The sequence below is a fragment of the Gavialis gangeticus genome, unplaced genomic scaffold, assembly GCF_001723915.1.
Source record: "Gavialis gangeticus isolate Ggan-Ray unplaced genomic scaffold, GavGan_comp1, whole genome shotgun sequence".
NCBI classification, from domain to species: Eukaryota; Metazoa; Chordata; order Crocodylia; family Gavialidae; genus Gavialis; species Gavialis gangeticus.
Genome location: NW_017728992.1, coordinates 44514663 through 44530669, shown reverse-complemented (window position 1 = coordinate 44530669; position 16007 = coordinate 44514663). Strand labels below are relative to the sequence as shown.

Sequence of the window (16007 nt, the reverse complement as noted above, 5' to 3'; positions counted from 1 at the left end):
GCGCGGGGTGCCGGGGCGGGGACGGGGGAGGAGCGCGCAGCGCCGGGCCGTAGGGGCCCCGCGCGGGGTTTTCGTGCGACGGTTACACGTACACACGCGGGGACACACGCACGGACTTAACACGCGACAATGCCACACACACACACACACACACACACACACACGGGGACTTAACCTGCGGTAATGCCACCCCACTCCACACACATTTAACGCGTGATAATCCCGTACCCATGTTCACACACGCACAGATTCAACCCGCGATAATTCTACACTCACATTCACGTGCGCGCGCGCACACGCGACAGCGCCGCACACGCACACGGGGACTTAACCTGCGGTTATGCCCCACACACTTAACACGTGATAATCCCATACCCATTTTCACACACACAGACTTAACAGGCAATAATTCCATACCCACCTTCACACACACACACACACAAAATTAACACGTGACAATGCCCCACACACGGGAACTTAACCTGTAGTAATGCCACACGCGTAACACATGATAATTCCATACTCACGCACACGGATTTACCATGCGATAATGCAACACCCATACAGACGCAGACTTAACACACAGTGAATCTACCCCGGTGCTGAGGGCTCCTCTGAACTCTGTTTACCATTTCTTCTTCTCCCTGCTGAGGGCAGGAAAGGAGAGGATAAGAAATATCAGTTTCATTCATGGTACGCTGTTCCTTGTATGCCCTTTCCCCCCACCCCCGAGCATCTCATTCTTCTTACACAGAGGCTCTGATGTAGTCTCACTCAGGCTTGCCAATATTTGAAAGGGATGAAAAGAAACTTTTGGGATAGAAAAAATAGGTGTACAGGACCAGATCAGTAATGTTAGTTTTGCAAATACCTGAATGCATGTAAATTAGGTATATCTTAATATAGGTCGCAAACCCACAATATTTTGAGGTGTTCACAGAAAGTCGTCCATGTGTCCCTGAATTAGGTTTCCTGAGATAGGGTGTTTGATGTCTATAAACAGCTCATTTTGCATGTTTTCATGAGTTATGGTGTTTGATATGGATGTATTCCTCCACTCACATGATAGTCAAAGACAGGCAAAGGCTATTCATATCTAGACGGATCAAACCTCTAAGTGTTTTGGAGAAGTCAATGAACAACTGCCCACCAGGGCACCCTTGGGGAGGGCCAGAAGTAATGGCCGCAAACTCCTGGAAGACCGCTTCAGGCTGCACTCTAGGAAAAACTTCTTCACAGTCAGGGCCCCATTAGCCCCAGCCTTCCACCACCCTGGAAGGACCACGCAGGGACCATCCCTGTTACAGGGTCTGTCTCACAGCTGGTCTAATCTTTGGCCTGCCCACCTGTCATGGGCAGTCCTCCCACTTGCCTCTCCTGCCACACCTTTGATGTAACTAATTAGTAGTTGTTTATAAGACAGGAGGCTGCCCATTTACTGCCTGATGCCAAGGGTGTATGTAATACACAGCTCCAAACCGTCCCTTATACCATGTCCTATGCCTCACAGATGGCTTCACTAAATGGCTCCAGCCCCACAATGGACATCCTTCTATGCCTGCCTGGCATTTGGACCCCAACTGGATTCCTCCTTCTCATGCTGTCTACTCCTTCCTCATTATGGGCTGCCAAGTTCCCTGAACCCTTCTCCCTCTTGGCAGTGGCTCCCTCTGGGACCTTTGACCACACAGACCCTGGCCTTGTCTCTAGGCCAGTCGGAGCCCCAGACCCCTGGCTCTGGGCATCCATCACAATGGGCGCTCTGGCCCTCCGACCGTTCTGATCCTGGCCCCAGCACTGACCAGTCGAGGGTTTCTCTGGTCAGGTTAATGTTCGCCTCTCTCTCTCTCATACGGGTCTGCCTTCTCGGGCCCTCCAAACACAGCTCAGTCAGTCTCTAAGGCCAGTCTACGCACAGTCCTGCAAGCCCGCCCATGCAGACCCTACTCTATGCAGCCTTCTCACACGCCCTCACTAGGGTCACTAGGCCTTAAGCCCCTTGGGTCTCAGGCCTGATAACAATGCTTGGACCCCTCACCTGTCCCCTCTGGGTCATGGGGGTGAGGCTATACAGCACCCCACACTCACCTTTCACTAGGGAGGCACTGGTGGGGCATTTCCTGGGGACCTCTCCACCACAGGCAGCCCCACCACACCATCCAACCCCAGAAGGCTGTATTTTTAGGTTATTCCCCAGGACCAGGAACCTCCTCCATCCCCATAGTTCCTACCCTGAACCTCCAGGTGTTCTGGGAGCAGCAGCTTCAGCTGGTGATGTTCTCCTGGCTCCCTGCAGCAACTGCCTGCTCAGCTCTCAGAGCCTGGGTTTATATTGAGGCTGCTCAGCCCCATCCTCCAATCCAGGAGCCTTTTACATGTTCCAAGTCAAATCAGCCAAATCAATTCCAAATCTGTGAGTCATTCAAGAACTAAATGTGGCTCTACTACTGGCAAACATCCTCCACCTCTGCCTGGAGCTTCAGATGCTTCCAAACCATTTGGCAGGCATCCTGGATGCCCCCGAGTTTGACTTGCCCTTAGCCAGAGGGTCGCAGGAGCAAGCTAGGGAGGAGTCTCCCATTTCCATAAACTTGGTATGTAGCCAAGATCCTCCCAGTAGAAGCTGGCCCCTGGGAAGGTAACTATAGAGGCTCTCATAGTGGGTCCTGTCCGCAAGCAGACATGGGTGCAACCCTCCACTACACAGTGCCATTTTAATTGTATTACCTCGGTCAGGGTATTTCCCCCACCACCATTGTGGTCATGGGATCTCCCCTGCCAAGAAATGTGATTGGGGTAGCATGTTATTTTAGGAGAGACCTGGAGAAGAATTTTACTAGCAGCATAATGCCTGGCCTGGAAAAGAGAGGCAAATGGGTTATATGAGAAGGCATTGGTTGCATTTACCAAGAGATAATTTTTCATGGAGGAGAGGTACAAAGTTATCCTAGTGGAATTTTAGGTGTGCACCTTTCTGCATGAGTACATTATTTCAGTTTTGCTTGGAGCGAACAGGTTTACAGTCCTTCTCTCTTTCTGCATCAGCCTCTATTGCCTTAGCCAAATCATTTTGATCAACATTTGTATTACCAGTATGTCCGCAATATAAAAATCAGCACATTTGGCAGCTGAGCAAATCAAAAATCAGGTCCAGCAGAGCCACAAACAACTGGCACAAACCAGACTAATTTCAGCGGTTAACCTGGGCTAAATTTAGCATTGTAACAGTATTCAAGTGTACCGACCTCAGAAAGCACATGCTGACTCATGCCACACTTGAATTTGGTCTGTTTTGGGGGACTGGGCATGGAGGGGGTTAATATGCATATGTAGAAACAAGCTATTTTAGTGAATTACCTGGGTACAGGGAAACCTACACATGACTAATTTGAATTACTGTATTCAGGTTACATTTTCTATCTGTTGCATGCAGCGGATTCCTAGCAGCAGATCTGTAGGGTCTCGATACGCTCAGAAAAAATAACCTCTAGCAAATGAGTCAGCTAACATTAACTAACAGGTTCTTAAGCATTTTGCTACCTTATGGAGTTAAGAATAGTATATTAAAAAATCTTAACTGGTTGTGGTCAACCAAGGAGACGGCTGTCAACTTGCAAGTGCAGGAAGGAAAGCATGCCAAGTATCAAGAACATTTTGAATCATAAACACAACAAACAGACAAACCTGAATAGAGTATAATTTGCTAAATCACAAATTAGAATTTTCATGTCAATTTTTTTTATTGCTTTGAATTCAAGATACGCACTATTCTTTCTGTGGAGTAAAATATGGGCTAAAAGCACATTAGGATATATGTTAGTATCAAACATCTTTGCTAAACTGTGTTCTTTAAGATTATACATTATTTTTCTGTTGTATTACTAAAAACAGGGTTTGGGAGAGAGTACAAATTAAAAGCCAGCTATTAATTACATTAACAATAGTTTAAAAGAAGTAGGTATGAGTATTGCAGTTTTTATACCATATTTTCATAAGCATAACCGTCAAACGGGACACATCAATGACAATTTTGATATCAGCTCTGCTAATTATAATTCTCAGCCTTTCTGGCTTACAAAGAGTGTTAGAAGATTAGATCCAAGAACAAGCATGAGTCTAAGTAATATGACATTCCATATATAGCTTCATAACAATACTGGCAGGACATGAGTGACAAAAAATAAAATATTGATTGCACCATGGGAAAGGGTGATCTTTTTACTAGTCTGAGAGGTCAGACTGATTTTTTTTTAATTCTGTTAGTGTGATAAGTGGGTGTTGGTAGAGCGTTAGATCCTCTCCCAGTCTTTCTTTTGACATAAGTAAAACTATGTGGAATTCTTAAGGATCTGAGGGATGATCTTCAAATGGAAGGCTTGACTTAGAGAAGCTTTGTCAAGGATGGGGTCTCACATGGTTTGGGTTTGGCTTTGCTTGAAATCATGAATATTTACCAAAGTGAACATTTGTAATAAGAAATTTGGTATTTTTGTATACTTTCACATTCACCACTTACCTGATGAGAAGAGCTTGAAAGAACTCATGTGGCCCATGTGGTAAGACTTAATGGCTGCATCTAGATATGTATTAAGGTGATGTGATAAACTCTGGTGCAGTTTGTACCAGAGCCAGCTGCTCCTGGGTACAGCGTCTACATGTGTACCCAGGACCATAGCAGCTTGATCTGGGGAGAAGGCCAGAGAGTCATCTCCGGGCTCTGGGTGGTGGCATTGGATGGCAGAGAGGCTGACTCAGGAACAAAAGTGCTAAAAAGTGCGGGGCTAGGCAGCAGGCAGCCCCCCTCACTCTAGCACCCTCATGCCCCAGCTGGCCCCTGTCACCATCTACACATTTGTTTCGACAGAGTTACGTACTCCACCGTAAGATAGGATCATCTCCGAGCTACAGCGGAGCTAGTTCATTTACTGCACCCTCATAATGGTGGATGTGTAGATAGTGACACACTAGTGCAGAGCTAATTAGTCAAGTCCGCAGTAAAGAGTACGTGTAGATGCACCCAATGTGGACAAACCACAGTGGTGTTAAGTCAAAAGGGGAAGCATCTGTCAAATTTCAGTTGGTTTAAAAAAAATAAAAGGATAAAAGGCTCTTAAACACCTTTGGAGCTTAGGTGCAGCTCACTCACAAACAGTTACTGTTTGTTGTTTCAACAAGATGGCAACGTCCAAAAATGGTTCTGTATAAATAAGAAGTAATTCATATTTAACAAAATTGCCAAAGAAACAAAAGAAGATGCATGGGGAATAGCATGAAACTTCATAAAAGCCTGAAAGGAAGTATTTTTACATTCAGAGCTAGGGCTGAATGTTTATCTTTAATTGGCTATGCTGTGCCTAGCATTTGTAGACAGGTCATAATGTATTAACAATTACCCTTTCTTTAAAGGCACCAGGAGAGCTGATAATTAAGTGCTACATGGTAGTTAGAAGTAAAATGGTCGTTTAGCATGCTGGCAGCAATTATGATACTAAGATACTTGGTAGGCCAGGCTTAGACCTGATCACATTCTTGTTTCCAAGCATGGGAGTGAGAACATGGCCCAAGATCTCTTAACTTCTACCCCACCCTATAAACAAGTGGGTAGAGAGGGACACAGCCATGATTTGCTCTACAGATACTGGCCAGGAGAGTAGGCCTGATGCAAGGACAGAGTATACTGCACTCCTTCAGAAGCTGTGATAGATGAGCATCTCCTTAGAACAACAAAGCAGCTCAGCAGGAATTGTGCCTCTGCAGTTGTCTCTAAGACATAGTTGTTCCTGAGGTTGCCCATGTTGGAACTAAAGAAGGCGGTTGCACAGGGCTATGAGCAAGATTACAATCAATGCAATGGTTGGAGAGCCAGGTATTTTCCAGCTGCAGAGTGAACTTCTGATGCTTTTTGTTAGCAGAAAGTAATACTTTCTAGGGGGAGCAAAACCTTCCAAAGAAGAGGATGCTCTTGGTTTTGTTATGCCTGATGAAGAAAATGAAAGGGTGATCTGCCTTAAATTTTATAGCCTTTAGATGTGCTCTCTCTGCTATAACAATTCCAGTGGCAGCTGCTGCCTCAGTACCTTCTTCATTGACCTCAACAAAAGACTTGTGAAAAATTTTTGACAAAAACAGATCCTTTCTGTCAGACAGCCCCGTGAAATCTGCCGTGCCTGGGCTAAAGGCGTCTGGCATCCCCATGCTAATCAGAGTTGATTTGAGGTCATATCCCTCTTCCAGCTTGATCCTGGGCAGATACATTTCCACTTCAACTTTTGCCATTCTGTCTGGGCTGGTCCATTCAGCTAACTTCTCATAGGTCAATTCTCTTTCTAGCTACAGTGAATCAAGAAAAAGTTTATTAAAAAACTTAAGTTAAAGTGCAAGTTGCTGAGTGACTTTTGCTCTCATTTACTTCAATAGGAGGTGAGGTTACTTTGCTTCTTGAAGAACTGCATCCACAGAGCCATTCCTTATCTCTGATATTTTTCACAAATAAAGAAATATCTGAGTTCATGTAATATTAATAATAATCATAACAATTAACAATAATCTATACGCATGGCAGGGACCCATATCCCTTGTCCTAACATATGTAAGATGTGTACCTATCAAAGTGACATCCTTTTGCTGCAAACTTTGCCCTGTCCTTCACCCCCAATTTTTTGTTCATCTTTTTCTTTGTATCACAACTGAAATTATATTGTAAGCTCTTTTGGATGTAAGGCTATTGTTTCCATCTAATCTGGAAAATACCTTTCAGTCATAGCCACTGTATCACTAACAATACATGATACCAGTCATACCACTTCTGTTGTACCATTGCTAATAGTGTCATCAGAATAGGTCAGCTTTATTTAACTGTTTTCAGCCTGTGCTCTAGAAGGCTCCTACATGCTATAAAAGCACCAACAACTGCATGTACTGAGATAGAAAATATTGCCAAACTATGAGCTTTTCCCTGCAATGAAGAAATATTAAGTTCCATTTTAATTTATCAGAACTATGGTATAATGGTCTTACCATTTCCAGACCAGTAGTACTATCACTTATGTCATCTGGTAGGAGGATGAACATGCTGAGTTCGTTTTTGATATATGGGACCTCAATGATTTTGAGTTTCATTGTGTCCATGCAAAGTATTTTAAACATATCTTTCAAAAACATCATCTGTACTGGTTTAGTCTTGGTCTGTCAAATATATATAAAAAAGGAAATAAGTAATAAACATTTGCATTATCACCAAAGCTGACTTGTAAGGTTCACCTCATTGTACCATGACATTTGTTCTCATAATGAGAGGGAACTTTTCAGGCATGTGTAAATGCTACAGCACTCTGACACTGAGATTGTAGGGAACTCCTAGGCACAAGGAGTCAGAGGTCACTGAGAGGAGGGTTTCCTTTCATTCCCTTCCCCACCGTGGCAGAAAAGGAGATCTCTTTTCAGTGTTTGAAAAGTTGCTCCATTACAAAGCAGTGCTTTTCAAAGGGTGTTAAGAAATTTACATAGGCTTCACGATATTTTCTTCTATTTCACTTTTTGTTTACAACTCCCAAGTTCCAGGGGAACATAAATGAAGGAACACAAATTCTTAAAGGGAAAGTCAAGACAAAGTTGTCAAGTCAATGGAAATGATACAAAGCCATTGACTTTGACCCTTATGTAGTCTTTTACATACTGTCTGGAAATGTAGCCCAGATTTGTTCACATCTGTCATCCAGTTAAGTGTCACAGTGTGTTCATTAAAATGGCCTAGTTTTCTGGTACCCAGCAGCCACTCCTTGAAGGCAAAACACATGTTTCAAACACTGACCTAACCTATGCAGCTGATGGAATCGGTAATAAAGTTGTCACCTCAAATTACTTAAATGCTACCAGTAGTTTTAAATGCAGATGGTGCATCTACACAAGACACTATGGTGCCGCAGCGTCCATTGGCAAAACCATGATGCTGCCGCTATGTCGCCGTAGCAATGTCCTCCCACATAGCATGTTGCTGCAGTGACATAGCAGCCAAAAATAACAGTGTGCGGCTGGCACTGTGCAGTATAGGCTGTTACTTTTAGTACTTCCAAAAGGAAGTAATAAATGACAGCACAGTAACAAAGGCACCATATGGCCCCATGTAGACATGCCCATACAGTTATAAATACATATAGAGTGCAGGTGAATGACTACTGTGCTCTTTGGATGTTTCCTACAGTTAGTTAACAAGGAATTTTGGGCAACATACCTTGCTAACCCTGAAGGGTCTTTCAGATGTGTTTTCCTTTAGAAACTGCTTTTCCCATTTTCCGTTGAAATAAATGGCATTTACCAGGACCAATGCAGTCCGCGAGTCAACAGATCCTGTAGGCAGCAGATCCTGGATTCTCCCTTTCAAATATCAGAAAAATTGAGGTTTTTATTCCAATATGATACTGCAAGTGACTTGTTATAAATTTGTTTCTTCTTTGCCCAAAGAAGTGTCTGAGCCTCAAAACCCTACTGTGTCTTTACATGTGCTGTGGGGTGGGGGGTGATGACTCTGAAACTCATGCTAAGCTTGGGCCTACTCACAAAAGTTAAAATACAGAATAATAATGCTAACTGCATATTGCAACAGGATGCGAGTTCATGGCTAGGCCATCTAAGAAGGAATAATGAAGTATCTCTTCCAGCTCATCTTGCTATATTCAAAATGATTTCAAGCAGACTCTTAGTTGTCTGGTGTGTAACCATATGAAATGTCTATCCTTGATTAATTAGTATGGTAAATATTTCTTTTGCGACTAACTCGTGTTTATGTGCAGGAAGAGACATTCTCCATATGTAATAGATGTCTCCTCGTGATTTAGTAAGTTTTTCCTGGCTATTAATCAGTTTCTTGATATGTTTCAAACTGGATAACCTCTTGTTACCAAAGAAGATAACTCATTCAAATTAAAAATTTCTGATAACCAGTAATGAGCAGGTTTTTCCTGTCAATTACTGCTTGGGATTCTTTCTTGATTTACACAACTAAAAGAATGCTTCGAAGATGCTAAACTAAGGGTATAAAAAGGCAGTAAAACAGCAAACAGCGTGTGCATGCTTCAAGAGTGAGAAATCTCTTTGACACCAGTTGCTGATGCACCCAACTTACTCGAGAAGTTGAAGAGAAACAGACCACCTCTTTGTCGCCTGTTTGGTGAGAAATCATCACCTTATAGCTAATTACTGGACTTTGATTTGGTTTGTGCTCACTTGACTTGATTTTAAATGCTTGTAGTAAAGAAAGCCTTTCTGTTATTCATCGAACGAGGTGTCGTGTCAATCCCTGAGCTAGTCCGGAATCCTAGGTTTTTATTGCTAGCAAGGGGCAGGGGCACTTTAATTAGAGCTGAAGTGTCTCATGTATTGTGTCCCGCATTTCAAAATGGCAGTGGGGGTGCATTAACTAAAGCTTGTTTAATCAGCTTTAGTTAAAGTGCCCTCACCGCCACTCTGCAGCACAGGGACACTGCATACATGAATACCAAGGCTGCTGGAGCATGCTAATTAGCTTAAATTCCCTGAATGTGACCAAAAACACAAGTTAACTCTTCTCTCTCATGGGATCTAAGGTAGTGTAAATATCTGTATAGTTCTGTTAGCTTTGATTGAAACCGCTTCTTAATTAATCCCTACATGATAGGGCAGACAACTGATATATTCTATGTTATACAACAAGAGAGAGAGTTGACGTTACTTTTATCTCTCAGGAAGTTAATTTACATTTCAGCCTTCTTAAGAAATACTGAGCAATAGTTCAGTGGAAGTTTAATGTGCAAGTCCTGATTTAAATTCCCTCCTCTGCTTCTGGGAAGCCTAGCCCATGTTTCCCACCTCCCAGGGGAGGGCCCCAACCTCTAGAAAATGTGTTATTCTAGGGTAGGAGGATGGGTCCATCCTTCAATTAAATGTATCATTTAATCAATCAAGTCTGCTCCAACACACTGTAATTACAGCATGTCAGAACACGAATCATGAACATCTACAGGCATCCGTTCTCACTAAGTGATTTTTCAGGCCTAATTCATTTTCCCTTTAAAAAAAATCTCAAATTAATCTTTTTTCTTTCTTTCTTTCTTTTTAAAAAACTTTGTTACTCAAGGACATGTTGGAGAGGAGTTACAGTGTGAAAGGTTCATAAAAAGAGCCTCAAAACATAACACTTGATGCCTGATACTTCACTGCCTTTCCCTTGTAAAAGCCAGTCTTATTTGTTGAAAGTAGGTATAAATGTCAACCAAACCACAGTGGCTTAATTTTCTTCCCACTTCTACAGCCCTTTGATCTGGAGTAACTGATAACACAAGTGAACAAGTCTGCAACGAATTAGGATAGCAAAATGGAGAGTTCTTGGGGTAAAATCCTGTGCTTGTAGTGCTGGTGTTGACTGGGGCCTATGAAGAAAGGAACCTTGCAGGGTTGGAAGTCAAGGTTAGAGGGCTATGCTGCTGTCTTCTAGCAGTTCTCCCCATGGCTCATTCCTACCTATGGGAGTTTTTCCACTGTATTCAGTAAGTTATTTCATAAAGTACTTGAAGCTGTTCAATTGCCTATCTGCCTGCCTGCTACCTCTCTCTCTGCTATTTCCATATTAGCTACTAGGGTATTTGTATATATTAGAAATGAAGCTATCCGTCACAGGGCATAGCAGATTGTGGTGGCAGAAAGAAGAGGTTTTGGATTTGCCCCTTAGCTTACCCTCAGTTTGGTTGGTGACCCAGGAATTGATCTCTTTTCTGGCTTGTTCAGCAGCTGTCCTAAAGTTAGCTGCTTGTGGCTCTGCACAGTAAAATTTCTTAGCAAGCCGTAAGTACCTCTGAAAATCAGAACAGGAAAAATGTTGTTTTTCCATTTAAAATAGGTACTACAATAAATTCAAGTTAGTGTTGCTGAAGAAATTGGATTGTTGTATAACAATATTACATTCTTAAAGGAAGCACAATTCAATTTATGTTAAAAGCAGTGTTTTAAAAAAATATTCACCCTAACAGTAAGGTCATCTACACAATAAATTTTCCATTCTATGGGAAATTCTGTCATTTCAAAATTTCTTTTAATCACAAATTAGAACCAAGGAGTCAAAATTTTGATGTGTACTATGGAATGAAAAATCCAGCTATTTTGAATGAATTATGAAAATGAACTTATTGATAATGTGGAACTTTATGCTGCTTGCTGCTTTACGATGTAGGCTTCAGTACAATATAATACTCAGAATTATAAAGAAGAAAGAAAACATTTTAACACTATTGAAATAAAAGGCTTCAACTGGAAAAATTTTGACCATATAAAGTGTTAATACCAAAAGCATTTTTCAGAACTTTCCCTTCAGCTTAGTAATGCCCCATAACTTACCTGAACCAGGGGATAAGTCTTTTCTTCATACAATCTGTTGGCAGTTTTAAGCTCATAGTTTTTGTTAGGTTTGTTGACTGCAGATAAGAGTGTCTTAAAACCCACATGGATTTCTCGAGTTTCATTCTGTTCAGGTTCCTTTAAAGAAGACACTTGGAAATCATGTTTGTATCTGAAAATGTTGTACCTCCTCTAATTCCTTGTAACATCTAAAGGCACCTGAACATATGACCGGGGGGGAAGGGGGGTTCCATGTTGTCTCAATCTGTATCCCTTAAATTGACATGCTGGATGTCAATTTATGCCGTCAGTGTGTACACGTGACAGGTCAAAAATCTCCAAAACTGCTCCATGCACTATTCAAGGTTAAATAAGGTAGGGGGCACCACATAACTATTCAACACAACTGATCTCTTATTGCTAAATTACTGTAGGGGTCACCTAGAGCTCACACAATGCTGATCTGTGCAAATCAGCAACAGTTGTTAGTTTGATTGACAAATTTAAGGTGTAATTGACATTGTCAATCATATGTCATATGTCAATTATATTGTCATTTCAGTACTTTCATTAATGTCACAATTTAATACACATATTTTAAAACATTTTTCTTTCCTTTTTGTAATTAAGTATTATGTATTATATTTTAATGTTTTTAATTGTTATTTTATAACTGAGAAAGAGATCATAGAGTGAGGGTGGGAGGAAGGAGCTGCAGGGCAGCCCCAGAACAGGCTCTGGACAACCCAACCAGAACAGCCCTGGAAGCAGCAAGCGCACCCACTGCCAAGTCCAGCAATTGCCTAGCACCCAGCACCAGCCGCTGCTGCTTATCATGGGCAGGGCTGCTTCTTTCTCTGTCTCCCCTTTCCCTTCCAACTGCCCCGCACATCCAGAATGGCCCTGCAGCTTACATCAGCTCCTGGCCCATGCACCGGAAGCAGTGCTGAGTGGGAACCAGAATCAGCTGCAGACAGGCGGCAGCTTCCCCCTGGAGATTGGGGCATCCTCTCAGGTCTGCAGGTGATGCTGCTGCATCAGCACATCAGCTATGATCCCAGGCAGTTGCCCAGTCCCCACCAGGAATCTGCAGACAGTGTCCACAGTTGATGTCAGAATGCAACTGGCACTGCTTTTGGCACATGGGGTGGGAGCTAGTGTAAGCTGTGGATGGGGCCAGGACGGGGCTGCCTGTCCAGCACGATGCAGCAGCCGGCACTGCTGGCTCCCTACAGGCTGAATCTTATGGCTTTGTGGCTGCTGACCCACAGGCTAGATACAATCAGTTGCCAGGCCGGATTTTGCCCACCTCTGTTCTAATACATACCATTTTCCTTTTCCTGGGTCTCCCACAAGAGGGATTCGATGACCGAGGGGAAACAACAGTCTTCTCCTCTTTGTTAAAATGAAGAACCTGTAAGCAAAGTTTGCAAAGATAATAAATACACACACACACACACACACACACACACACACACAGTATTTATTTTAGAGTAAAATTAATATTAAGTACTTTCTAGTGACGTGAGTTAAAATCTTATTATAATCAATTCTCAATGCTCATTATTTCTTAATTTGCTAATAAGAGATACTTAGCACTTTTATCTTAAATCATTCAGTTTAGATGGGAACCACATAATAATCTGGCAGTTCCCAGGAGGCCTTCAGCTGACCCACAATCTGGCTCATCTATAACTAGAATTTGGCTCAGAGTGTCAAGAAATATGCACAGTATATGATACCTACAAGATCTTTTCTCCTAGTGGCACAAGGTGGGGATCTCTATGAAATAAATTAAATTTGCAGTCAATTTATTCCCTAAAGTCTACGTGCATTTTATTCACCATTCTGTTTAACACTGTACAATCAGCTTGCTGTGGCATATTTAGGAACCGGCTATTATGTATGTACTGTACGTAGTCAAATTTCAGAACCAACCTCAGCCATCTCGGTTGCAGTGTTACCTCCTGCACCCAGGTAGACCATTGCCAGACCAATGGAGATGCTCCAAGGGGAAAAGAAAATGTTATCTCCTTTACAAGACTCATTCAGCTTCGTGAAAAGGTCAAGGGCAAAACCGCCATTGGATGTTGTGAGTAAATCCATTGTTATAACCTAGGACAAATTGATGACAGACAGGATGTCACTACCCCTTCACTCCTTAATTCTAAAGACCAGTTGAGTCATTGCCGTGGAGTGCCATGCTTCCTCTTAGAGGTAGTGTATTAATATTCATATAATATGCAAAATATTGTGCAGGCATGAAAAACAAATACAAACTTTTGTGAAGAGACACACCAACAGATTTTTTTCCCCTCTAAGTATTATCCTAGCTGATTTTGCTTTTTTCTTCTTTTTGATTTTTTTGCCCAAGGATGTTCCAGTAGACTAACTGGGAACCATTTCCTTTTGATTCCTGGAATAATTCTCTATGACTCCTGATTCTGAGATGGCAGAAGAGGAGGAGGCCTATTAATGAATGGACTAGGTTTTTTCCCTCTTTAGTCCTCATAACTTCCTTGCTACCTCAATACCTGCTAAAGGAACCATCAGTTTGATGAATGATATATGCTCATTCTGCATACAGACATGGTGAGTTACCTAACAACAACAGTTGGGTTTATTACTTATTTAAACCAAGTAACACCTCCTGTCTTGTGAACTTCTAGCTTCTAGGCATCATGATTTAGTTCTATTTTTCTTCCTGGTTTAGGTTTGTAGGAAAATAAATTCTCTAGCTTGTTATTTCTCCCCCTCTGCTCTCTTTACCTCCTAAAATAATATCCACATGACTTTAAAAAATAATTTCGTCATACATGAATTCACCACATTTTTACTTTTTCCCCACCAACATATATACCATCTCTTGAATCTTATAGTTTTATGAAAGAAATCCTGGGTTGAATTCTGAGGCTCTTCCTTTGCCCAAGCAAAACTCACTGCAGTGAGTGTGAGTGTTGCCTAATAGAGTTACATCCCCAAAGGATTCATGGTCCTAAATTCTTCTTAACTTGCACTACGGCCATTAAAATTAAAAATTACAATATTTAAGTCCCTGGCTAGTTGCCATGTATTATTGGAAGTACTTAAAATCTCCAAGTGCCTCAGTTTTTGTCATAAAAATTCCCCAGACCCATAAAGTTATGCTTCTGTCTTCAGTTCTTATGGTGCTGAGCAACTAGGAGCCAAACTGACACCTGGGCTCTGGCAGGTGCTTCAGGTTAGTTGCTCCTCCACCTATATTGTCCAGGGAGCCTGACCTTATGCACATTCTTGGAGCACAGGGGACAGATTGGGCTGTGCCCAAAGTAGGGAGGTGAAGGTGGTGCAGGTGCAGGAGGTGCTACCATCATTCACTAATTCCCATACTTAGTAGCTGAATCTTTCCCTCAAGATGTTGGAGAATTGGGGTCCTCTGCTCGAGATTATTCAAACTGACATCTACCACCCACCAGAAGAGTACTGAAATCACTAAACTACTGTAGGTGGGATTTCTTCCTTCCTTCCTTTTGGATGTGGAAGCTATTCCTTTTTCATAGATTCAATGACAGGAAGCAAGCTTGAGCATAGTTTTCCCTGGAAGAGGAGAGACCAGGGAGCTATTTAAGAGTTGTATACAATAATTGTTTAACATAAAATACTTAAATTTACTGGACCCCATGTCATCCCCCTTCCCCAGTGAATATTCTGTTCATTTGGTTGTAGTCATCCACTCATACTCTGTATGACGCAATTTATTGCACTGAAATTGAACGTGTTTCAACAGAAAGGATGGACCCATCTTCCTACCCCAGAATAACACATTTCCTAGGAGTTGGGGCTCTCCTTTGGCAGGTGGACAACATGGGCTAGGCTTCTTAGAGGTAGAAGAGGGAATTTAAGCCAGGACTTGCACATTAAACTTCCACTGAACTATTGCTCACTATTTTCTAAGAACTCTGAAATCTAAATAAACTTCCTGAGAAATAAAACTCTCTCTTTCTCTCTCTCTCTCATTCCATGGCATAAAATGTATCAGTTGTCTGCCCTATCATGTAGGGATTAAGAAGAGGTTTCAATCAAAGCTAAATAGAACCGTACAGATATTTACGCTACCTTAGATCCTGTGAGAGAGAAGAGTTAACTTGTGTCTTCAGTCACGTTCCGGGTCTGCTTGTTAGGCAACGAATAAGTTTAGAAATATAAAACAGTTTGCACCTCCCTCTCCTTCTACACTACATCCTCCACCCTTATTTCCCTGGACATTTCCCCTCCCCACCAATTTTCAGAGCTTCTGTTGCAAGTCTGAATATCTTGTTGGCCTACTAAACAACATTTAAACAGCAGTCTGTGAGATTTAATGGATGAGTGCAAATAATGAAGCTTCTCTAAGTCAAGGTTGTTTGTGCTTTCAACACATACAGAAAGAGGATGGCAAATGTTCCTATCAGTGGCAACGTGTAGGGGGTACACAGGTATGCATGTGCACCTCCTGAAAGTGCCAGTGCACCCCCTGACCAGCTGTGCTCACTGCTTAGGTGATGGGCAGGGAGGGCAGGCAGAAGTGCCGGTGCCCCCCCTGCAAGTGCTGGCCAATCGCTATGATCACTGCAGCCACTTCCAGTACTGGCTGCGGCACTGGACCCAACCCCCCTTACCCCCCC

General features: G+C 42.3%; 1 protein-coding gene across 2 annotated transcripts; it reads right to left on the bottom strand.

Moving 5' to 3' along the window:
* Nucleotides 1–3721: 3721 nt before the first annotated feature.
* On the bottom strand, nt 3722–15536 carry LOC109300927 (heterochromatin-associated protein MENT-like). 2 transcript variants are annotated; one of them, XM_019521819.1, is made up of 8 exons: nt 15460–15536; nt 13303–13489; nt 12674–12778; nt 11365–11502; nt 10708–10825; nt 8231–8373; nt 7018–7185; nt 3722–6330 (listed from the first exon to the last, which is right to left on the bottom strand). In XM_019521819.1, exons 2-8 carry the CDS (start codon nt 13468–13470, stop codon nt 5926–5928), a joined length of 1245 nt encoding a protein of 414 aa, XP_019377364.1. In that variant the 5' UTR covers nt 13471–13489; nt 15460–15536; the 3' UTR covers nt 3722–5925. The 2 variants fall into 2 exon arrangements, with proteins under 2 accessions (XP_019377364.1, XP_019377371.1); XM_019521826.1 differs by having other exon boundaries at nt 12692–12778.
* Between the last annotated feature and the right edge of the window lie 471 nt (nt 15537–16007).